Raw genomic sequence first — 25,045 nt, forward strand, 5'->3', positions numbered from 1 at the left:
AGTGGGAAGAGCTAGCAGGGTGGGGTGGGGGGCGAGGAAGAGAGAGTCCTTGGTAGGGAAGACGGGTGGGCCTGGAGTTTCCACCAAAGAAAGGAGTACTCCTCCCCCTCACAGCGAGCGGGAAGGAGCAGAGCAGCCCTGGGAGAGGGTGTGGAGAAAAGGTCAGGGAAAGGAAGATGCCAGAACTGGATAAGGGAAGCTTAGATTTATTGAGCGCCAACTGTGTGCCAGGCACTGTGCAAGGCGCTTTACATACATTACCGCATTAAATCCTCACAACAACCCTGCGAGGTAGGTGTTTATAAACCCCCATTTGACAGATGAGGAAACTGAGGCTCAGGGAGGTGAAGTGATTTGGCCAAGCTCACATGGCTAGTAAATGGCAAAGACAGAGGACGTGTCCAGGATCGGAGAGAAAATAAAGGTTTCAGTGTCTGAGTTCCAAGCCACTTGGCGTGGGTGAATACAAAGAGGGGCTCGGCGTGCTCCAGTGGTCTGGGAAGCCGGAGGCCTGCTCCCGGCCCCGCACAGCTGGAGGTGGCAAGGCGGGGGACAGGCGCGCGGTAACTAGGGATCAGATAAACCTGCAATGCCCGGATAGGGGGGCCTCAGGAAGTAGCAACCGGGGAAATCCGCGGCCTGCGCGCGCCCCATAGTGGCTACAATGAGTATCACGCCTCACCCTACAGTCTTAGTGAGAACAGCTTCCTTTTTCCTTGCCTGGAGGATTTCTTGAAGAGGCAAAGATGCAGAAATTCTCAGGGTTCTGTCAGGTGGACTATACCACCTGGATGGGAAATCGTAGTAATGCTTCAGTGCATCACTAAGGGACATGGGGGTAGAGGAAAAGGGGAAGGCCTAGAGAGGTCCCAAGCTGATTCATTGGCTACCTTCCCTCCCCAGCTTGGACCATCACAGGCCAGGGACAGTAACAGGGTCACTATCCTGCCTTGCTTTGGGGAGCCCTCATCTAAACCAGGGAGACCAGGATAGGAGCCCCTTGCTCACTCAGTTCTGCAAATTCTAGACAGTTTCCTGAATTGAGGATGAGTGAAGGTGACACTTGGATTCTGTTAACCTATTCCCAATGCTCTTTCCTGGCTTGTTGAGATGATAAGATAGAGGCCTCCTCAAAGATCCCCAAATTCCAGAGATGGAAAGATGAACCATAGAACTCCCTCATTTTAAATACTAGGAGCTCTGGGGAGGGGAAGTGACAGATCTAAGTCAACTGGCAAATCAATGGCAGAGTTGGGGCTATAAGTCAAGACCTGTGACACCAATATGAGTCCTTTTCCAGCTTTGCTGGTTGCTTCTGGACTCATTCCTCGTCTGCCAAGGACCCCTCTATCACCTGGCCACTTTGTCCCTAGATTCTTCCTGCCCAGAGGTCCTGCCCTGACATTGCCTCCCTATGATTGCCATCATTCCTGCCCTCTTGCCTGCCTGGCTAGGCCTCTCTGTTCAGCTCCACACCTTGTGCATCAGCCCCTGCTGAAGATCTAAAGGTGTGCCCTGCATACAATACGCATTAAATCTACTGCTCACCCTCACCTCTTCTGAAACAATCATAAAAGGCCACATGCTCCCTTTCCTGTCATTTCTATTTCAAGTATGGGAACTGACCTGGGTAGGGAAACAAGGAAAAGAAAAGCAGAGGAAGTCTGTGGGGAAGAAGGGGGACCAGTGGGTCCAAAGATGGATGGGTCAGAGGATACAAATACACGAAGGAGTCTCTCAGTGCCTCTCCCTATTTCCCTGTGGGGTCCCCTTGGCATCCCTCGCTCCAAAGAGGGCCTGCCCAGTTTGGTTGATGACATCTAGAATCTCCCGGATACTATCGCTCAGCTCTGCTGTCTTCCCGCCTTCCCGTGGCCCGTCGTTCCCAACCACCGGCAGGGTCCTCTCATTCCGCCAGGAGGCGCCCGGGACTTCTGTGTCGCTTCCATCAGAGGAACCGCTATGGACGCTGAGCTCTTCAGCTTCGTCCGAGTCCGAGTCTGGGGCGGTATGGCGGCGGATGCGGGACACGGCTTCCCGCAGGGCCCCGGCATAGGGCCCAGGGTTCCGCGCCCAGCCCCCTCCCGCGCGCCGCGGGACCACCGCCACTTCCGAGCCCTTTGCGCTCCCGCCTCCCGGAGCGGCTGGGCCTAAGGTTTGGTGCTCTGAGCTACCTGGCTGCGTGGGGGCGTCCTGCAGGTTTACTTCGCCGACCGGGAGCCCCAGGATGCGCGAGGCGCGCTCCTCCAGGGAAGATTCCCCAGTCTTCCCGTCCTCAGTTTCGCACCCGCGCCCCACGCCCAGTTGGTGTAAAAGGAGACTGCTCAATAGCGGTTTCTGGTCGCTGGAGAGAAAGACCGCGGACCCCTTGCTCTCCTCCTTGCATGGCTTGGGTTGCCTGGGAGCATCTCCCTCAACGCGTGACTCCCCAGAGGGCAAAAGCTGCACCTTTTGGGCTCGAGGGGTCGGAACATACTGGGACCGTATCACCACACACGTGGCGTCAATGACAAAGACACCTTCTCTTCTAGCGGGGCCCCGAGAACTGCGGGGCAGGGTGTGGGCGCGGCGGGTCGCCTTCCAACCCTCCAAGGTGGATCCTGTTCCATCTCTATAACCCAGACACTCTCTCCATCCGGTGCCTCCTGGAGCCCAGGGTCTGGGGAGGGTCTGGCTATGCCGGGGTGGCTGCTTTTTAGGGGAAGGAATCCAGCATTTGGGCAGCCAGATATGTTCTCGTCCCTCTTTCCCTTCCCTCGAGCCCTTGTGGTGGTACTTGGACCTGGGAGCTGGACGTGGGGGGCTGGGAGACGCAGTTGCAGACCTCGCAGGAGCTATCTCCGTGCCTGGGCTACCAGCAGCTTTGGCTTGGGAGTGGTGGTCACTACCACTGATCAGGCCAGCAGCAGCTAGGTCCAGGCTTTTCTCCGTAGCTCCCTTGCCGGACTCCGGCCTCGCTCTGGCCGCTCCACAGCCTGGAGATCCCCCTAAGAGACCCCGCCCCTGTCGGAGACCCCAAGCCCCTAGGACGTCCCGGTAGATTCGAGGATCTAGCCTCTTCTTTGTGCGCCCTCCCTCTGTCCTGGCCGGGGTTAGAGTTGGGGCTGATGAGACGGGCGCCTGGGAGAACTCGGGACCTCGCTTGGTTCCCAAGGTCCTGTGGGGGCCTTCGTAACAAGGTGGAGCCACGTAGGGTGGCGGCCGGTCCCAGCGGCGTCGTGGGGCAGTACCTGCGGCGCCTCTCAGCAGCAGGTGAGTCTCGTAGCTGGGGGGCCCTGGCCTACGACCTCCCCAGGGCCCCGCCCACGCCGCCCCCGAGTCGCTCTGCGGTTGCGCGGATGGACGAGCTCTCCCCACCTGCCCCAGGCGCCCGGGTCGAGAGGGAACTGGGAGCCCTGCAGGTTGGGCCACCCGAGGGACGTTTCGGGGATCCGGGCGCGGCTGACCCACGGGGCTTCGTCGGACCCCACCAGCTTTGCGCCTTTTTCGCTCGGTCTCCTTCGCCTCCCGCTCCTGCGACGCCGCTTTCCTTTTCTCTTGCTCCCGGGCTCGGGCCTCGGCCGGAGGCCCCGCCCGCCAGTTGGTTGCCTCCTGCAGCACCCTGGAGGCCCAGGGACGGCGGGGCGGCGGCTCGGGGGATCCCGGGCTTGGCCTACACCTGGGACAATGAGCAGGAACCCAGGTGAGCAGTTTGTGGGGGAAGGGAGCCGAGGTCCAGGGAACTGGGAACACTGGAGACTGTTTGGGGCAGCCACGTGAAGGGGTATGTATGAGTGTGTGCGCGTGTGCACGTGCGTATATGTTAGGACTGAAGTCGAAGTGGGACTCCTCGCCATCTCTCCATGCACACTTTAACAGCGCCTGCCCCATTTCACCTCCTGCCCTTTCTCACGCCCACACCTGTCCCCCGAAACAACGCTGAATGAGTCCGGCCCGAGCCCTCGAGGGGTGGGGGAGGGAGGCGCGGGAAAGAGAGTAGGGGCCAGCAGTGTTCACCTGTGTCTGCGGGGAGGTCCGGACCCCAATCCCCGCCCCACCACTTGCTTCCCCTCACCCCTCCTTCACTCACGTGCGATTCTGGGGCCCGCGAGCCCAGTGGCTGGCCTGAAAGTCCATGGGCTGTCGAGAAGGGGCGCGGCGACTATAATGACAGGAAATAGTCTTCACTTCGATCACCAACAGCTTGGACTTCTGCACCCAGAGGCAGCTGCCTGACTCCTCATCCTGGAGCTCCCGGGGGCTGTCGGGCCCCTCGGAGAATAGCGGGCCATCCAGCATCCTGCCCCACCCCACCCCGGCCCCCCACCCTCCCACCCGCCCCTGGAGCCCCCTCCCAGCCCAGGGAGCCGGCGCCCACTGCAGAGCGGCGGGCCCAGGGACTGGGAACTATATATACCCAGGCACACGTGTGTGCCTGTCTGTGTGTGTGCGCGCGCATGTGACACAGCGCGGACGGCTCAGCGCTGCTACCTCCCCCATGTACGCGGCCGCCCCCTGGGGCCCAGGATTGGACGCCCCTTCCCACTGCTCTGGTCCCCCAAGCCTGATGGGACCCGCAGTGTGGGTGGAGGAGGGACTTCTGATTCCTACCACGTTGACAGTGCCCCCCTCTCCTGTCCCATTTCTTCAACCTTCCTGCTGTTTTAACCCTTTACTCTCCTGCTTGTCAGATTGCCAGACCACTAGGGCTCTACCGGGACTTCCTGCTCGGACTTATTTCCCCAACAGGGAATGATGAGAATGGAACCAAGGTCTCTGCCTGCCACTCTCTGCTGGTTCCATGGGGTGGGGTGCAGGAGGGGCTGGCCCACTGCTGTGGGGGCTATTTTTTAGCGGCGAGTGGCATTCGGGTGGCAGAGATGAGATTGAGTAAAGCTCCCAAGCAGTGAAGAGAGGAGGCGGTGGCTTTCAGGAAGCTTTTGTGTGATTCTGGGAGAGAGCTATTCCCCCAAGCTCAGAAAGGGTGACCCCTACATCCTTAACCCTCATTTTTTCAGTGCTGCAGAGGGGCTGCTGGTATAGCAGGACATACTCTATTTTGGCCATCTAAGCTGTTCCACCACTCCCACTCTAGATATTTGTCCTTGGGCACACATGGAGCCACCCCATCCAGCAGCAGATACTTTCCCCAAGTACAGAAGCCAGAATTTTGGGGTTACACTGTTCTGTGCCCAGCCTTATGGAGGACAGAATAGAGTGCTTATGCACTTGTACCCTTACTGACAGGGATGGAGGAGGAATGGTGTGCTCCCTGGCAAAACAAATCCCCTAGCAACTGCAATAAAAGTGGCCTGTATTCCTCAGTGTAGGGCTCCCCCTCACCACTACCACAATTCCTAGTTCTCTCAACCCTATCTGAAGTGGAGCTCATTTTTTGGACTCATTCTGTCCTAGGAGGTTGCTGCTTACATCCATATTCCCTCCCCCTAAGTCTATACCAGGTGTCCCGATTCACCATGGTAATGTTGGTGGCAGAACAGCCCACGCCAACCCTTACATGCAGAGACTTAGCAACATTGCCTGGCAACCATGGCAGCAGCTCCAGTGGAGGGAGGGTGCAGAGAGGGGAAAAGAGTGTGTATGGCAGTGGTTCCTAAGGAACAAGGAACAATTTGCCCTCTTCTGAGAGGAAAAGGTTAGAAGTCTGTGGTGCTCCCTATCCTTCCCTCAGTTCCATCCTCAGATTCTGAGACTGATGGTTGGATTTTAGAGGGAAATAGGAAAAGCAGGAGATCCCAATTTGTTTCTGCTAAAGGACATGGAGCCCTTTGGGTACAGATCATACCTTTTAAGGTAATAGGAGTGAGAAGGGTTGCATGGCAGAGATGGGACTTACTACTGAGAAACAGCACAAAACTTAGACCCCTTGCTCCCTAACATGGACCCTTAGAGAGAACTCAAACAGCCCCTGTCCCATCTACGTCCCCCCTCCCCCTCCTGATTCCATGCACATACCAGCTACACTGATGGCTCTGCTTGAAGGTGCTTCTTTCCACTCTGGATCCCACCAGAGTCCCAAGGCTTTTTAAAGCTCTTGCCTCCTCCCCAGACATATCTTTGTTCATGAAGGGAATGTGACATAAGGAGACATCTGTCCTTTCCACCATGGATCCACTCCCACACACATAAACATATTCTAATTCTAATAACTTGGAAGCCTTTCTCCCCCAAGTTTGAGAATGTGCTGCCAGAGCTGTGAAGAGGTGAGCACCGAAGCAGAGGCACAGCCAAATGCAGCACTGCAAGCTGAACCCTGACAGGTATCTTGATGCTTTTCTCTGTGTTCCATCAGGAATCCTGGTTTGAAGAAAGTATGGTAAGGCTGGGGGTTCATCAGAAGACTTAGACACAGTGGAAGGAGGCCCAAGTAATTACCTTGAAATTGATCCTGGTTTGGATGGGAAATTGTATCCTTCTTGCAAGGGAATGGTGAAATGGCACCCAGAATCTGGCTCATATCCCGTAGTCTGGCAGTTATTGTGGTGTCTGATGCTGACTACTGTTTCAGTCCATATAATTTCAGTATAGGGAGTGGGTCTGATGGGGTGACCATTAGTCCTGCTGTTCCTTTACCCACACTATTTAGCTCAGTGTATGTGTGCACGTGCGTGTGTGTGAACACTCATGCATAAGCACTACTAGGGACTGAAACTAGGGCCAAACATGCTAGGCAAGTTTTCTACCACTGTCTAGCTCATTCTTACCTTGTAAGTTCAAGGATAGTGCCAGGCCAGCAAATTTCAAACATAGTCCAAACTTCCTTAGGAAAAGTTGCTGATGTTGTAGATCTCTCTGCCCAAAGAAGATCTGTCTATTTTCTGGAGATCTATCACTGTTATGAGATCTTCCTGGGGTCCCAGCTATAGTCCAGGCAGAGGAGAAAGTGAGATAATAAGGGAATAGGGTGGGCAACAGTTGTGAAAGGAGAATTACAGAGGTAGTAAGTTTTGTGTAGTGATTTAAAAAAAAAAAAAAAAAAAGCATGAAACCTGGATCCAGACCATTTGGATTCAAATTCTAATTTTACTTTTCACTAGCTTATGGTCTTGAGTCAGTCTCTCTATGCCTCACTTTTTAAAAATCTATCAAAACTGGGATAATATCTAGTAGTAGTATCTGAAGACTAAATGTTAATACAGTAGACCATCCCTAATCAAAAAACTTGAAATCTGAAGTACTTCAAAAACCAAAACACATAGTCTCAAGCACTTTGGTAAGGGATACTTAACCTGTATAGGTAAAGCACTGAGAATGATATCTAGTATGCAGTCATACATGTATGTGTGTTGTTATTACTATTGTAATTAGTGATGAGTTGAAGGGGCCATATGAAATAGAAAGGCTGGAGAAAGTGTCTATCAAGTGTAGAAATCAAACACTGCAATAACATGAGATTCTTGTCATTTAATTAGCTTTGCCATGAAAAGTAATAACCTTGGTTAACCACTTTGTCCTCCTCCACCACCTAACCATCTCCCTTCATGTGCATACAGCACAAGAACCCAAAATCTTCCTCCCCACAATCATCCCCACTTGGATCACCGGAAGAAATGACACTAAATGGACTCAGCCTCCTCCATACAGCATGAACTAGGATGAATAAAAATATGAAGTTTGGTTGTGCTATTAGCTTAGGGTAGAGTCAGAACAGAGACAGAGTCAAAGAAGAGTGAGGTCTAGGGATCTCTTAGAGATCAGTATTTGCCTGAGGAGCACAGAGCTCATAGTATACCCAAAAGGGGGCAATGTCTAAGAGAACAGAGGCTGGGACTGGCTAAGCTAAAAGCTTTTCTCAAGAGTACATGTGAAGGTGAGGGCAGCTAAAAATCCTTTCTTCTTTCCCCATGTCTCCCCTAGCTCTCAGAGAGGGTAGGGGGCTCTGACTAGAGAACAGTCATTTCTTTCATCAGGCAGCAACTGAAGTATATCTCCTGATGCTGCCTGACCCCTTCCTCCTGCTCAGGGCTTCTTCTCTCCACCTGTGAGCACCAGGGCTTGCAGGATGTCAGATAGTGATACAATTCCCTTGACCACATCATTCTCATCCACCACTACCAGTCGGTGAACCTGGCACAGAACAAGAAAAATTAATGCTTACTGCCAGCCTCAGTTAGGGTAAGCCCCTTAACCCCTATTCTCCTTGCTAAACCACAACTCCCAAGGCTACCTCCCCTCAGCTCCTTTGGAGTCACTGGCCTCCCTACCTCTGCTTCCACCAGCCTGTTGATGATGGTCTCTAGAGTTTCATGCAGGTAGCACTTGAGAACACCCTCAAAATAGTGTGAACGGTGTTGAAGAGCTTTGGTCACAGACACATCCAGGTTGTTGTAGGTCTTTTCTGCTGCCAGATTCTGGGGAGAGAAAGGAAGGGCTTGCAGGGAAGCAAGGGAACCAGTCCTTAAATCTTGGTCACACCCAACCTCACCATAGGGATTTAGGGCAATTGGCAGCCATGTCCACAAGCCATACACAGATCCACTCAATTTCTTTTCAAATAGGATTTGAAAGCTTAGAAGTTTCTAAGACCCAGGTCACAGAAGAGACTCCCTTCTTCTCCCTTTCCACATTTAATATCCCTCCCCTTCCCGACACCCAACCTCTCCACAATCACTCACGATAACATCAAACTTGGAGTAGATGTCCACCACACGCCCTAGGGAGATAGAGGCAGCTCAGAAAGGAGATCTGGCATCCAAGGCTCTCCCTATCCAAAGAACTGCCCCACTGAGTTGAACCAAAGGGAAAGCAGATTTTCTCCAGCTACCTGACCCCTATAGCCCTCCCTCTCCTTTCCTAATCTCACCTTTCTCATCCACCACAGGCAGGGCTGAGACTCGATGCTGTACAAAGATGCCCAGAGCCACATATACGGGGGTGGTAGTACGGACCATAGCAATATTGGCATAGGTGCCAATCTGCAGCTCTTCCAAAGACTTAGACATGAACTCTGGCTTGGGGAACTCAGTGATCTGAGGAAAGAACCACTGGCTTGACTTTAAAGGTCCCCCAAACCACCCATGGATACCCCTCCAACCCAGCATATAAGAAATAAGAACCGGGTTGAGGATCACTTACAAATAATTTGAGGAACTTCAGGATGCGCTTGTGAGTAAGAATGTACAAGGTGTTGCCTGATTCTGGGTCAATAACTGGCAGCCTGTGGATCTTGTTTTGAATTAATGAAGAGACAGCATCAAACAAGCTGTGAGAAGGTAGGGAGTAATGATAAGTCCATACTTCTAAGATTGAGTTACATAAATCTGTTAAGAGTATTTGTAAACAGGGAAAACTGGTGGTTAGGGGAGGTTGGTAGCTTAGACCAGACTTGGGGGTGGGGAGCTGGGGGTGGGAAGAGAGAGAGAGAGAGAGAGAGAGAGAGAGAGAGAGAGAGAGAGAGAGAGAGTGTGTGTGTGTGTGTGTGTGTGTATGTATGTGTATTAGGAGGAGTATCTTTTCTCCTTTCTGCCCCTCCCTGGATCTTTGGGTAGTTAGGGTTTTAGTTATGTTGATGGCAAGACTGTTCCTCTGTTTGGATACATGGATAGCAGGTACTCACCTGGCATTTGGAGAAATACAGACAAGTGGCTTAAAGGAGTCCTGTAGGTACACCTCTGAAGGAAAAGAGACAGTTCACAAAATACTGCCATAGAAAAAGCATTTCCCATAGGAAACCCTCCATCCCTTCATCCCTTTACAACCCCCAATTCTCCATATACCTCTCCAGGTTTCTATCTTGTGTTCTTCTAGCTCATAGATCTGTACCTAGAAGCAGAAGCAACAGAACTTGAGACTTGATCTCCCTCTTTATTTTGTGGCTTGCATGCAGGAAAATACATGAGAATGAGGGACTTTGGTCAAGGAAATTGGTTTTGGTCTTTGGGCTAAGGTTACTTACCAAGGCTGACTTATAGTAGCGATGTAAGATATTGATGAAATCTGTGATGGTCAGCATGCCTAAAGGTCAAGACAAAAGCCTTCGGCACTGCTCGAAGATTCTCTCCCTGCCCAGCATAAGATGCCAATAATACTGTGTTCTAGAAACTTTTGCTTACCCACAAAACTTTGCTTCTTACTATCCCACAATGGGGCAGCACGTACACCATTAGTCACCAAAGCAAAGAAAGCTTTCTTCACCTGTAGCCAAGACAGTAACAATCATAAAGGGAAATTAGCAGAGTACAGGACTGCTAGAAAAAAGAGGGGTTGGTACTCTGGGGAAAACAAGAGACTAATTCCATAGAAGGGAGAGGCCATTACCCTTAAGATGAGACAGGATGAGAGGTATTGAACCAGAGGCTCCAAGGAAGGGGGAAGGGAAAAGAAGATTCCACCCACCTGCAGGGAAGTATCAAATACAACCAATTTGGAGCTCGTGGGAATCAGGTCATAGCAGCGATGAGACTTCATGAAGGAAGTATACACGCTATTATTGGATTCTGGAGTCTCTGCATAGGGTGGGATAGTTAATAGCTTTCTTCCATGCAACAACTCCCCATCAAAAGAGACAGTAAACAAAACAGAATTCTAGATTCTCAAACAGTTAAAGCATTTTTTAAAAAATAAGGCTCCCTATTCTGTTTTGTTCCTATCATTCCCAGAAAACCTAAATGAACCCCTTAGAAACTGTTTTATCCCAGGTAAGACTATACTTATTGGCTCCTTAGGTAAAAGAAGGATGATTAAAACAAAGTCTATAATATCTCTCATTAACCTGTTCTAGACAAATTTTTTTCTCATCCTTAACTCTAAAATTTCCTTCCATATATTTAGCACACTTTCATTTGTTGTCTTTTCTCAATAAAGATAAAACACCAAGTAAGCTTTTAAAATTCTTCCAAGACATGCAGATGGAAGAGTCACGGTATAAGTTGGGCCACTCTCAGCAACACTAAGTTGGAGCCCAGTGCTCAGTCACCCTGAGAGTCCATTCTGGAATTATCTTGTGAATCAGAAATCATCCCACCAACTCTAAACAAATAGAAGAGTCTGGCTAGGTTTACCTCCATTCTTATGATTATTATTATTATATTTGTGGGGGGGTGGGTCCTGGGGATTGAACCCAGGGGCACTTTATAACTAAGTACATTCCCAGCTTTTTTTTATTTTTTATTTTGAGAAAAGGTCTCACTAAGTTACTTAGGGCCTTGCTTAATTGCTGAGGCTGGTGTTGAACTTGCAATTATCCTGACTCAGTCACTTGGATTAAGGCATGTGCCACTGTGCCTGGCTCATTCCTGTAATTTTAATTGCTTGCTCAAAACGGGAGAAGTAACCCCTCAAAATAGCAGCCCAAATGTGCTATGTACTAGGCTATGTGTACTTAAACATATTACATCACTTAATTCTTGCAACAAATCTGTTAAGTATTGTCCTCTTATTTCAGATGAGAAAACAGATGTAGAGCAGTTAAAAAAAAAAAAACATCAAAATCACACCATTAGAAAGTGGCAAGAAAGACTCAGGTCAGATCTACCTGATTCCAAAGTTCATGCTTATAAATTCTAAGTCAGTTTTTGTTTGTTTGTTTGTTGCTGGGGATTGAACACAGGATCTCTGTTCATACTAAAATGTGCTCTACCACTGAACCACACCCCTACCCCTTCCTCTAGCTTGCTTTTCAATATTTAATTTTTCACCAAAGTTACCCAGGCACACACTTTGAAGAGTCAAATAGCTTTGCTAGTTTTGTTATGAGAAACTGCTGTACCAGGCACCCACCTCCCTGTACCACCCCTCCTCAGAGATTTATCTCTTTTAGCTGATTATTTTGGTATTTATTTCTATCTCCTTAAATTATATACATTGTGACTTTCTGATTCTTTTCATTTTTGGTCTTTGTCTACTATCTTCCTAACAAGGAAGATGAGAATTTTTAGTTTTCCTTCCTACCAGGACTCCATCACAAACATGTGCCTTCCACCTCAATTCTTCCAGGAGTTAAACTCTAATGTTGGTTACATTAGTACTTAAACCATTTTGGCTAAATATCCATTATCAGAGCTAAATCAAAAAGTAAACTCTGATTTTGCTTTCTTTTACAATTTTGTTTTCCCTGGAGTTAATAATGGTTTTATCCTTGTTTAATTTTCTATATATAGTACTTATAATTTGATCTCCAAAATTCTTCAGATTGTTAAAATTTCCTTTCAAGAAATCCAGAAGCATTAGATAACATCAATTTAAACTATCCAAAGAAGTCTCTCTGAAGTCTTCTGACCTGTTCAAATCTGGACTGGTTTGCCTGGTGTGTACTGCTGCCATCCTGGGATCTTCCTTCATCACCATCCAGGGGGCTTTTTACGACTCTCCTCTATTGGCACTCTTGTTTCCTGTATCTCATGTTTTCATCTTTTCTGATTACTCCCTTGTTTTGGTGGAGCACATCTTCCAGTGACTTCCTGAGAAAGGGTGCATGGGAGGTAAAATGTTTTGAGAACTTGCAGGCTGTTGGTCTCATTATTCTACCCTCATCCTTCCTTGGTTTATAAATTGGCTGGATATAGAATTCTAGGTTGGAGTTTATTTTCCTGAAGAATGTTGAAGGAACTGCTTCATTGCCTGTTAGCTGCTAGTATTGTTGAGGGTCCCAGGTAATTCTGATTCTTGTATGTTACTTGCTTTTTTTTCCCTCTGGAAACTTGCAAGATCTTCTCTGTTTTCAATGTTCTGAAGTCTCGTGATCATTGTTTCAGCAGTTTTATCCACTGTGCTGAACATTCAATGTGTTTATTCAGTTTGAAAACTAATTTCTTTTAGTTCTCAGAAATGTTCTTGAATTTTTTTTATTTCTTTCTGTGTTGCCACTTTTCCCTCTAAGTCCTATTATTTAGATACTGGACCATCTAGACTGAGTCTTTCAGGTCTGTCCGGGTTTTTGTTTGCTTTTGTGACTTTTTTTTTTTTTTTTTTTTTTTTTGTGAGTTACAGTTGTATATGGACAGAATGCCTTTATTTTATTTGTTATGTGGTGCTAAGGATCAAACCCAGTGCCTCACATGTGCTAGGCAAAAGCTCTACACCTGAGTCATGCCTCAGCCCCCAACTTTTTGTTTTTAAAATATCTCTCCTATTTTCTGCTTCCTTGATTTCTTTTGCAATGCTTTTGCAATGCCCTAGGGATTGAACCTAAGGCTTTCCCTATGTTAAGCAAGTGCTCTACCACTGAGCCACATCCCCAGCCTAGTTTCCATGATGTTTAACTATATTCTGGGAGAATTCCTCTCCTGGATTTTCCAGATCTCCTATTTATTTTTGTTTTTGTTTTGCTTTGGTACCAGGGATTGAACTATTATCTCCAGTCCTTTTTATTTTTTACTTTGAGAAAGGGCCTTGCTAAGTTGCTGTAGCTGGCTTTGAACTTGTGATTCTCCTGCCTTAGCCTCCCAAATCACTGGGATTACAGGTGTGTGCCACAGCACCCGATTCCATATTTGTTTTTAAGTTTTGGTTATTATATATTTAATTTATCAGAGTTCCGTTTTGTTTTCTGAAAATTTGTTTTTTTAAAAAATATATATTTCTTGTACTTGTTTCCTGGTAGAAATATATTCATTTAGCCTAAGTATATATATATAGATGTTATTATTAAAGTTTTCTTTTCTGTGCATTGACTTTTCCTGCAGTTGCTTTTTTTTTTTTTTTTTTCCCTTTTTGTTTCCTTATGATCTATGTGGGATGGCAAGTGATTTGTATCACTCTTTTCACTTCCTTTAGATGTTTGGTAATTCTTAGTTTAATTTTATTCACTCATTCATCCATTCATTCATTCTATGGTACTGGGAATTTAACTCAGGGACCCTCTACCCCTGAGCTACACTTCCAGCCCTTTTTTGAGACAGGGTCTCTTTAAGTTGCCTAGGTTGACCTCAAACTTGTGATCCTCCTGCCTCAGCCTCCTGAGTTGCTGGGTATTATGGTTTAGGTATAGGTGTCTCCCAAAGGCTCATGTGTGAGATAATACAGGAAGGTTTAGAGGTGAAATGGTAGTGAGATCTTTAACCCAATTGGTATATTAATCCTGATAGGGATTAAATGGGTAGTGACTATAGGCAGGTAGAGTGTGGCTGGAGAAGGTGGGTCATTGGAGGGCATGCCTGTGGTATATATTTTGTGAACTCAACTTAGTCTCTGTGCTTCCTGGTGCTGTGTTTTCAGCTGCTTTCCCCTGCTACACACTTCTGCCATGATGCTCTGCCTCATCTCAAGTCCTGAGGAATAGAGTTAGCCATTTATGGACTAAGACCTCTGAAATCATGAGTCACAAAATAAACTCTTCCTCCTCTAATTATTCTTGTCAGGTCTTTTGAAAGTATTGAAAAAGCTGACTAAAACACTGGAATTGTAGGTATGTACCACTGGGCATGGCTGCTGGTAACTCCTGGTTTAAACAAGTATTCAAATCATACCTTTTCCCTCCTCGCCCAAATCTCTCTCGCACACACACACACATACACACACACATGCACACATATAAATGTTAAGCAAGTGCTTATATATATATACATATACGTATACATATATTTTTTGGAGAGGTTCAGATCATATTATAAGAAGGAAGGATTAAAAACTGGATGCTCAAAGTGTGTAAGTCTTCTGACTGTGAACCATTTAAATAGGGAACATTCAATACTTACATTTTTAGGGCCTTCCCCTCAAGGGGATTCTGGAGAGGAGAACTATTCAATTTCAAGCTTGCGGGGGCAAAGTCTTTTCTGTCAGTATTCTGGAAGCTGAATCTCCAGGGGAAAGAGGGCTGAAGGGTCAATACCCAGGGCAGTTCACTTTAGGCTCCTGTTTCCAGTATAGTACCTCAGCTCTCACCTGTACCTCAGTCTCTCTCCCAACCCCCCCCCCGGTCTTTGCCAGAGTGGAGACAGGGAGTTGTCCAGTCATACTCAGTAGGTAGAATCTTGGGATCTGTTTGCTTCTTAGGCCTTCGATGCTTCTTAACTGCCCGCTGCTCAAATTCAGTCTTCTCATATCAGCCAAGTCACTCAACATTCTTCCATCTGCTTTCCAGCTTCCAAAAATTCATTGCTATTCTTCTCTCCTGTTCTGATAGTTTGTACCTTTTTTTAAAAATTCCTTTCTGATGGTTTTATGGTGGGGTTTGTGAAGGATATATATATTCGATCTATCACCTTTAAATGGAAGCATCTATTGATTTTCAAACATGAGAACTCACAGACACCTAAGATGTACTTTTAGATACCAGTTGAAAATACACTGCATCAAGAGTTAAACACTACCATTTTAGGCCACAGAACCACACCCATATTGAATTTGGCTTTCCAGTGTTTAAAAAAAAAAATTAAATTACTTGCTCAATTTAAAAATCCTGGAGTTTTACATAAAAACCCCAATTCCCAATTTCTTTCCAATATCAAAAGATCTGGCAAAAATAGGTAGAGAGCCAGGTGCAGAGGCACACACCTGTAATCCCAGCAGCTTGGGAGGCTGAGACAGGAAGATTGCCAATTCAAAGCCAGCCTCAGCAAAAACAAGGTGCTAAGCAACTCAGTGAGACCCTGTCTCTAAATAAAGTACAAAATAGGGCTGGGGATGTGGCTCAGTAGTCAAGTGACCCCAAGTTCCATCCCCAGCAACCCCCCACCATCCCAAAAAAAGGTAGATAGTTGTTGCCTCCTTTTAAATGTGAAAAAAGGTTTACAGATTGTTCTAGTCATAGTCTGTTTTACTGCTAGGTCCATGTAGATAATAGTTTCTAGCTCCTGCCTTGATGCTACTGTGAATGTACTCAGATACCATGTGATAATACTCGATTTTTTTTTTTTTTTTTTGGTACTGGGGATTGAACTCAGGGGTACTTGACCACTGAGCCACATCCCCAGTCCCCTATTTTGTATTTTATTTTGAGACAGGTCTCACTGAGTTGCTTAGTGTCCTGCTTTTGCTGAGGCTGGCTTTGAACTCCTCCTGCCTCAGCCTCTGAGCTACTGGGGGTTAGACATGTGGCCACTGCACCCGGCTGACATACTCAATTATGAAGAATCATTTAGATAATCCAATCATAAAATAAAAACAAAGTTTTAATTTTTTTTTTTTTGGTGGTATTTAGTATCAAACCTAGGACTCTGCACATGCTAGGTAAGCACTCTACCACTGAACTACTTCCCTAGCCTGACAAATTTTAAATTCTTGTCAAGAACTCATAGACTTGCAGGCTCACAATATGACACAATATACTATCTCTTGAAATTTTTACTCAGCTCCTATTTTAATCCTCTGGAAAAGTGTGTACCCCTAATGCCATAAACGTATGTTTCCCAGGAGTGTTCCTGGGAAAAACTGTTTACTAGAGATGTCTGTCAGTTCTGCCTCTTTCTAGATGGCCTAGAGTTGGAACATTCCATTTTAAACAGGTATTTGGGAATGCATTAGAATTGTCTTCTCCTTCACTCTGGATTTTAGAGGCATAGTGCTTCTACTTCCAGATAAACTCTAAGGACCTTTGAGGTCTTTCCATAATTTCATGTGTACACTTGAAGGCTCTGTGAGCTTTCTTGGTGACAAAATCCTTGGGGCACTGTTTCTGGACTACTCAAAAACTACCAGAGACTTCAAAAGCATGGCTAGGCAGCTGAGCTGCCTATGCCAGTTTTCCTTGTATCTCAGAAGTTTTTCCCAAGTGGTTTAATAACTGAAGGTATTAATTCTCTCCACTCTGTCCTAGATTTATTCCTGGGTGATCTTGCCAAACAACTATTTCTGATTTGTGTGGTTTGGGCGCATTATCTGGCTCAATTTTGATTTCTCCAGAGGGATGCAAAACCACTGTGAAGATAAGTTAGAGTCAAACTAGGGTTTTCATGTTCAGCCTCCTCTGTTCAGTTTATCTCAAAGTAAACTTACCTTGAGGATGCTCATTTTCCAGAGCAGGGGAGCTATCTGAAGTCATCTAGAAAGACAAGAGAAACACAGATGCAATTTAACCTAGGTTCCATTCATTTTAACCTAGCAACATTAGGAAAAAGGCTTGTAAACTAATGATTTCCTTTAAAGCACTCCAAGAACCTTCATAAATACTATTTCATTTAATTTTCATAACAACCCTAAGGTGAATACTATTATTATCCTATTTTCACACAGTAAGAAACTGAGAGTCAAGAGACATTAATCAACCTGCCAAAGGTCACGTGGTTGGTTAGGGGTAAAGTAGAGAATTGAACCCATCATCTGTCTGCTTATATGCTACTCTGCCTATGAATCATTAGGTCTTAAAAACTAAGAATAGAGCTGGGATTGTGGCTCAGTAGTAGCATGCTTGCCTAGCATGTGCAAGGCCCTGGGTTCGATCTTCAGCACCACATAAAAATAAAGGTATTGTGTCTACCTACAACTAAAAAAATTGTGAAAAAAAAAACCCTAAGACTAAAAAAATCTGAACTTAGGACTAGCCTTTCAAGACTCTCACAGATCAACTTTATTAAAATATAGATGCTGGGCTAGGGTTTTGGTTCAGTGGTACAGTGCCTATCTAGTATGTGTGAGACACTGGGTTCAATTCTCGGTACCACATGTAAATAAATAAATAAAATAAAGATCCATTAATAAAAAAAAATTTTTTATTAATTTTTATTAATTTTTTTTTTAAATAGATGCTGCTGGTCATAGTAACACATACTTGGAATCCCAGCTACTCTGGAAGCTGAGGCAGGAGGATCACAAGTTTAAGGTCAAACTAGGTAACTTAGTGACACTCTATCTCAAGACAAAATAAAAAGGGCGGGGGATGCAGCTCAGTAGTACAGTGCTTGCCTAGCATGTATGAGGCCCTCGGTTCAATCCCAGTACCTCAAACAAAAACAAAAACAAAAAAAATCATGGATGCCAGGGAGATAACACAGCTCTTCCCCAAACATTCATTAAGCATAGTTGTGGGCACTGGAATCACAGACATATTCCTTACCACTGAGAGAAGGCCATATCTGGGGAGATCCTCATAGCTGTCAGTTAGACAGCCAAAGCCTGAATAACTGAGGAGTAGATGAGGAGCATGAATGTTCTAAAACTGGAGACTTGAGTCCTCTCAGCACTCTTGTAAGTCAAAGGGGATGCTGGATTTCCAAGTTTCATTTTCCAAGACAGTGTCAAATTAGAGAGTGCTCTGAATACAGACAAACCTTTACAACCATCTCTGTGCTCCCTCAAGTGGGAATGTTTGGGAATTTCATTGTTATGTAAGAACCCAGAAGGGATTCTGAAAATCAACTGGCATCAACAGTTTTGGCTCCATATTTTTTGGGTAATATCCCCAAACAAACTTAAAGCCGTACTTCACGTCCATAACTTTTTTAGTAACATGAAGTTAAAGCTTTGGCTTGAACCTCAGAACCTGACTGGCAAACAGGAGCAAGTTGGCAGAACAGCCCTAAACTTCCCTCCTGCAATGTGCTGGAGGTTGGGGGAGGGAAGAGAATAAACTCCCTCACTTCTATCTGGGTTGCTAAAACTATCAGCTTGGCCTGGGCATTTTTGGCAAGGCCATCGGAACAACAGCTTCATCACTTAAAAGTGGACAGGGCTGTTCTATAGCAAAGATACACAAATGATATACACAGCCTCACAAAGATCTATACAAAGGTACAAAAAATAGCTATTCCTGTAAATTACTGCATCCATCATATGATACTTACACACTGCACTGTTATAGTTATTTTTTTCATTATCTATTCAAACAGATTATAAATTCCTGGAAGCCTACAACTATCTTATACTTTGTATCCCCCATCACTTAGCATGGTATACTGGCTATCATTCACAATTTTTTTAAAATTCTCTAGTAATGATATGAACAGAGAGACCTAAGACTAAGTTATATATATAGAGAAGAAATATACAACTTAATGGAAATATAGATAACAATATAAGTGAGTAAGACAATTGAATATATGACCTTATTTTTCTGCCTGTTTCTCCACACAAGAGGCGGATTTACTCCTTTCTACTTTTAATAATGAGGGAAACTAGGAAGATACCACTGTATTCCACAAGTACAAAATTTTACAGACACAGGTTAGATCTCACACACAATTTCTTCCAAACTCCTTATCCACATTTCCAATTATCTTGACAACCATAGATATCACAAAGACTCCTAAAAATGCTTCAATACAAAACAGAATATTATCCCTTCAATCCTCTTACTCTTACTGTGATTACTATCTTCCCAGGTGCCTAGAACTGTAGTTGATTCCCCTACTGTCCTTAACATGTAGAACTCAAGGTGCTAAGCTACTATGTTAGAAATGTCTCATATCATGCCAGGTACAGTGGCACATGCCTGTAATCCCAGCTATTTAGGAGGCTAAAGCAAGAGGTTCACAAGATCAAGGCAAGCCCCAGCATCTTAGTGAGACTGTCCTCTTTTTTAAGAAATAATTTTAGTTGTAGATGGACACGATATCTTTATTTTTTATTTTTTTATGTGGTGCTGAGAATCAAACCCAGTGCCCCACATATGCTAGGCAAGCGTTCTACCACTGAGCCACAAACCCAGACCAAGACTGTCTTTAAAAAAAAAAAAAAAAAAAAAAAAAAAAAAAAAGCTTTATATCCATCTCTCTTACACTTTCACAGTCTTACCTTAAGCTTTTACCTCACAATTCCTCAACAGCCTCTAACCTGGTCTTCTTCCCCCAAATCTATCTCCTCTTTGATTATCTTTTGTACTACTTTCACCAAGTTCTCTCACCAAAGCATCTCTAGTTGAAAGGAATTTTCATCTCCAGCAATCAGAAACTCATTACTTTCTCTAGTGGTTCATTCATTGACATAAAGCTGTTAAGAACATTCCTGCAAAGCACCCTCATCCCTTCGCATACATCTTCCACAGGTTCTCTTATTAAAAAACAAAATTCAAACTTAGCATGATATGCAATACCTTCAATATGATTTTAGCCTACTCTTTTAGTCTTTTCTCATACTGTGACAAAAATTCAGAGCCACAGTAACATCAAACCACCATCTCACCTCTAATTATTCTCTGTGTACCAATTTCTATGTCCTTGCTCAATTTGAATGCCCTCCATTTGAATGTCCAGGTAATTTCTTCCTCATCTACACTTGTACAGCTTTTAGTTAGGTCTTGATGATCACACAGTCCGACCTCAAATAATACCTGTTTCTGGTTTGCCCTCACCCCACTCCAGTTAGGCCTGAGCACCTTTCAAAGCAAGAATTTTCCTTTTCTTCTTTTTAAAAACAATTTCTATATCTAGAACCTAATCCAGTACATGAGCATGAGGGCTAAATTAGAAAATTCATTTATAAAATGCTTTGTAAACCATAATTTATTATCAGTAAATTAAAAATGATACATCATTTTGAATTAATGGAATCAGACTATTCTTGCTCAAATTCTTATTCTAGAAACTGACTCCCTTACCTGATACCCAGCTGCATATCACTTTACCACTTTGGTCTGTTTTCTTCTTTAGAATCTAAGGGACACCACCTCTCTGCAGGCAGAGAAAGGGGGTGGCAAAGAATTACTCTGGGCAAATAACTAACTGATCCAAAGAAAATGAACCTGCAGTCCAGTCCTTCCACAACAACAGTAGTGGATGATTAAAAACCAAGCTGAGAAATTATTCTGTCTGACAGATTAAAAACTCTGGGGAGCAGGAAGTGAATGGGGGGGGGTGTTTCTAGAGTGCTGGAGAAAGGATACTGAGAGTGAGGTGGGTCCAAACATGGAGCAGGTAACCTGCAGCATCCATGGGAGGGTGACAGGGACTTGTCACAATTGGTCCTTTGCCTGACCATCAAGAATGAGCTATGTTGGGGCTGCAGTTGTAGCTCAGTGTTAGAGCGGATGCCTAGCATACGTAAGGCACTGGGTTCCATCTCAGCACCATATAAAAATCAATAAATAAAATAAAGGTATTGTGTTCATCTACAACTAAAAAAAAAAAAAAAAAAAAAGAGCTATGTCAACACTCCAGCTTGAGTCGCAAAGCAGGACATGACCTAAACTTGTCCAAGGGGCATGGCGGCCTAGAACACTCAAAGAGTTCTTCCTTCAAGAAAACCTCAATTCTTAGTCAATAAAGGAATGGAACCTCGCTGGATACAGTACAAGTCTTTCAGATTTTCCTCCTGCTAGAGATTTAGGAATCAATCAGACAATCCGGATCCAGGACTATCTGCAAGCATGGGTCAACCATCAGTAAGGCCAGATTCATAATCTTGCTCTCTCATGTAAATTTTTGAAAGGGCTTGAGCTGCTAAGAGGCAAGAAGAGGCTTGAGATAGCCATAGCGTATGTGGGTTCTAAGAAAGGAAGACAGGAATCAACGCCCGTTTGGGTCGAGGGTACCGCTGACGAACGGAAGGCAGGCGCGGGCGTGGCCCAGTCTTAGAAAATACGTCCAGCAAAGGACCAGAGGGGCAAGCGTCACGCAATAGGACAGACACCAGGTTACTTCTTGTATGGCACACACCAGCGCCAGCCCCTGCCCGCCTCCTAAACTAGGGGGTCTCAGGCTCCACAGCGCCCCCCGCCGCCCTCCTGCGCTCCCTCACCGTCTCCATCGCAAGAGGCACCGGCTAGATCCTTTCACTTTAGGAAGCTCGCTCGGGGCACGCCCCGCCCCATGTCCGGTGCCCGCGACGCCACTTCCGTCTACGTCACGGCAGGACGTAAGCCCAGAGCGGAGGCGGGGAATCCACCCTTCCGGAGGTGGCCTGGTCTGGGTAACTGCCCTCCCCCCGGGTCTCGCGGACCTCCCGTATCCGGCTGACGGCGAGGGTCACGGAAACGGAGCCGCTTATATTTAAAATGTTCTTTTTTTATTTGTCGTTTAAAAAACAAACTTGGAAGAAGCAAAATCCAAAACTGCCCTTTGCCTCTCGCAACATAAATTATGTACAGTTCAGAATGATCGCTGATACAAAACATGCAAGGACGGGGGCGCTGGGGGTGGAGGGAGAGAGGGCTCTTTAAAAAAGGGAACCATTTCATCCGTTGTTACGAAGGACCAACCTTGCTGTACAGGATACACACAACACAAAATAAAGTCTTCACGGGATTCACACTTGTCAGCGATTTATTTTTTTAAAAGGGGGAGGGTCCTGGAGGTGAGGGTAGAAGGCGGTAAAGGGGAAAAACTGAAATTGAATATGTGCAAGTGTAACCAACCCAAAATACAAACGGGGGGAGTGGGGTGGGGAGGGAATTCTGATGCAATTATACAGGCAGGGTACTTAAAAAAAACCAACAACCAAAATTCCAACCTTGCAGCTTGGATCTGAGTTATAGTTTATATAAAAATTAAAACTGTATAAGGTTTCTTCACTAAATTCTACAGGACTATCGGATACCTAGCATATGCTTACAAAGTCTGCCCCATCCCCTTTGCCCAAACTTAAGGCCCAAGCCCCGACCAGAGTCTGACTGAAGCCAATCTCCCCCTCTCTATAGCCTAGACCTTTTTGCTCTCAGAAAAAGAGCGACTAAGGGCTGTGCTCTGGGGGCAGCAGCCCAGTCTCCCCACTGTCTGATGTAATTACAGTGATTCCTGTGGGAGTGGGGGGTGGTTATTCTCTTAAACATTTGCAGCTTGAAACAGTTGAGGAAGCAGCTTAAAAAAAAAAAAAAAAAAAAAAAAAAAAAGAAGAAAAAGAAATCTCCTACCCCCATCAATCCACAACCCCCAAATTCAAAACAAAACAAAAACAAACTTAAATCACAACAGCAACCGTGCTCCCCCTCCAGCAGGCCCCGCCCGTCTGCCACCACCAAGCCCACCCCTACACTCCAGACATCTGATTCTTGAAAATATTAATTACAAAATGCCCTTTGCCCACAGCCCCTAGGAGAGAACTGCATATGAAGTTTCATCTTCATTCCCATGGCTCCCCAAAAGAGAAGGGTCTGGGGTTTCACCCACCCCCTACCTACCCCTACCCCCAGGAAGAGGTTCAACTGCAGCACAAGCTTGGGCAGAAAGGGGAAGGAAAGGGAGGCAGGGAACCCATCACCCTCTGGCTCCCCCTGGGGCCAGCTCACTTTTGTGCGTTATAACATAGTCCAACATAGTCCAACTATACAACCGGGAGGGGGGCGGCCCAGCCTCTCTCTATACCCTCACCTTACAGCAGTCACAGCCAGGGGGTGGGGAGGGGGGGTGAGGAAAAGGGCGGTAGGTTGGGTAATGGAGGGGGCCCCCCCACAAGGGGAGCACCATTGTGTCCGCCCCACACCCCCCTACCATTTATAAACTGGTTTTGTAAAAAGAAAATAGATATATTTATATAGAATATATAAAGCACAAAAATTAGTAGTTTTACATTTGCTCTCCCCGGGGGTGGGGGGGAGAGGGGAGGGTTCTCACCTCCAGCCGGCTCCCCCATGCCCCACAAGACTATGTACAATCCCAAGTATAAATAGATAAATACCCCCACCCTCCCCGCGCTGACACTAAGCTCCCCACCCCCACATCACCACCCCTTCCCACCAGACCAGCAGCAGTTTGGTGACTGAGGGAAAGTGGGAGCTCCGGGCCACACCCTGCCTCACTGGGTATGGGCATGCCACTCAGGGATAGCCCTCACCCTGCCCCCCACCCACCCATCCAGGGGCTGGAGGGCAAATGGGCTCATGATGAGGTTGGGAAAACAGGAGGGAGATATCCTGGTCCTAGGTTTAGCACACCCCTCCTGCCCCATGTCCAGATGGAGAAGGAAGTCCTAGAGCAACTAGGGCCAGTCATCCCCAATCTTCATCACCATTTGCCTCAACCACCATCCCATGCCCATAATTAAAAACAAAGATGGATTTTTTGTTGTTGTTTTTCTTCCTCCTCCTACCCCCTTTCCACCCACTCAGAAGAGGGCAGTGAGGTGGGGGAGAGGGTTGGGGCAGTAGGGGGCTTGGAGAGGGTCTCACATTTCAAAACAGCAAAAAATCCAACACTTAATGAGGTAGGTGTGGGTGCGGGGTCTCCTTGCCGGCTTGCCGGCTTGCCCTCCTGGGTAGCCGGCGCCTCTTTCCCGTTCATGTTGCATTTGTCAGAGTGGAAAACAAGGAAACACAACCCATAGAGAGACAGAAACACAGAGGAGAAGAGGGAGACAGAGACAGATAGAGAGGGAAGGAGATGGGGGTGAGGGTGGGGGCAGGACCCGGCAGGCAGGGCCAGGTGTGGGACCCGGCCTTTGGGATTGTCAAGCTTAGTCAAGTCTCTTTGCAGCCTTGAGTTGGGCCGGAGAGATCAGTGGGAGCAGCAGGGCTGTGAGGCCCGGCCACACATCTTCCTCCCCACTCCCTGCTGCCTCCCAGATGCTTCTGGGTAGTTTCCCGGCCCATATCCCCCTCAAACCTGAGATGCCCAATGGCTGCTTCTGTCTGGCCCCTCCTGGAGCTGGGGGCAGAGATGCCAGCCTGAGGGTCAGTGGTGGGGAAGAGGGTTGTCCCTGGTGCCCAGAATGGGCTTAGCCTAAGGGCCCTCTGCCCCAGCCTCCTGCTCCAGGGGCTCCGGTCAGTCGGCAGCCCCTGCCCTGGGTCCTGGCTCTGGCTGCTACCTCTCTTCCCCCTCATCCCTTTCAGGGAAGAGGTTGTGGGTGGGGGGACTCCCCTGCCTGGTAGCCTCAAAGCTTCTTAGTTCATCCATTTCCGACAATTCCAGCTCCACAGTGACAGGGATCTTGTGCTGATCGTCCTCAAAATCAAACTGATAGTCATAGGTCAGCTGGAAAGAGAAGAAGGCAAAATCAAAATTTACCCCCAGAGGAAGGGGTTGCTGGCTGAGATCTGATTTGTGGGTCACGGCCTTGAAACCCAGCTCCTGAGGAATAGCAGAGAAGGGAAAGAGAGGGAGGAGCTGCTTTGTCACTCACTTAGGATGCTTCCTCTCACCTCCTCTCCTTTGGGGATTCGCCGGCTAGAGATGATAATGATTTTGTCCTCCTTGTCAAATGTCACGACTTCTGCCACACAGTTAGGGGCACAGGAATGGTTAATGTACCTGGGCAGTGGGACAGAGTCAGTGATGCCAGGCAACTACTTGAGTAGAGATAATTT

At 46.5% G+C, this 25,045-nt stretch overlaps 3 protein-coding genes across 5 annotated transcripts in view; all 3 read right to left on the reverse strand.

Moving 5' to 3' along the window:
• Nucleotides 1–232: 232 nt before the first annotated feature.
• On the reverse strand, nt 233–4,278 carry Ddn (dendrin). The gene is made up of 2 exons (XM_047550560.1): nt 4,070–4,278; nt 233–3,658 (listed from the first exon to the last, which is right to left on the reverse strand). Exons 1-2 carry the CDS (start codon nt 4,276–4,278, stop codon nt 1,738–1,740), a joined length of 2,130 nt encoding a protein of 709 aa, XP_047406516.1. The 3' UTR covers nt 233–1,737.
• A 2,912-nt stretch (nt 4,279–7,190) lies between these two features.
• Nucleotides 7,191–21,647, reverse strand: Prkag1 (protein kinase AMP-activated non-catalytic subunit gamma 1). 3 transcript variants are annotated; one of them, XM_047551142.1, is made up of 13 exons: nt 21,547–21,613; nt 20,408–20,480; nt 16,873–16,918; nt 10,336–10,445; nt 10,053–10,134; nt 9,896–9,954; nt 9,717–9,762; nt 9,557–9,611; nt 9,076–9,202; nt 8,804–8,969; nt 8,616–8,653; nt 8,205–8,351; nt 7,194–8,067 (listed from the first exon to the last, which is right to left on the reverse strand). In XM_047551142.1, the coding sequence occupies exons 3-13, from the start codon at nt 16,916–16,918 to the stop codon at nt 7,960–7,962; spliced, it is 984 nt and encodes a 327-aa protein (XP_047407098.1). In that variant the 5' UTR covers nt 20,408–20,480; nt 21,547–21,613; the 3' UTR covers nt 7,194–7,959. The 3 variants fall into 3 exon arrangements, with proteins under 3 accessions (XP_047407099.1, XP_047407098.1, XP_047407097.1); XM_047551143.1 differs by lacking the exons at nt 20,408–20,480; nt 21,547–21,613 and adding an exon at nt 12,218–12,398 and having other exon boundaries at nt 7,191–8,067; nt 16,873–16,907; XM_047551141.1 differs by lacking the exon at nt 20,408–20,480 and having other exon boundaries at nt 7,195–8,067; nt 21,547–21,647.
• Nucleotides 21,648–22,656: 1,009 nt separating this feature from the next.
• Kmt2d (lysine methyltransferase 2D) overlaps nt 22,657–25,045 on the reverse strand; it is a 39,021-nt gene continuing 36,632 nt past the window's right edge. The window contains 4 exon segments of the mRNA XM_047551824.1: nt 22,657–24,651; nt 24,654–24,668; nt 24,671–24,713; nt 24,881–24,989. Of these exon segments, the coding sequence (XP_047407780.1) occupies nt 24,623–24,651; nt 24,654–24,668; nt 24,671–24,713; nt 24,881–24,989 (196 nt within the window). The 3' untranslated portion in view covers nt 22,657–24,622.

Source organism: Sciurus carolinensis, chromosome 4 (assembly GCF_902686445.1).
Source record: "Sciurus carolinensis chromosome 4, mSciCar1.2, whole genome shotgun sequence".
Lineage (NCBI taxonomy): Eukaryota > Metazoa > Chordata > Mammalia > Rodentia > Sciuridae > Sciurus > Sciurus carolinensis.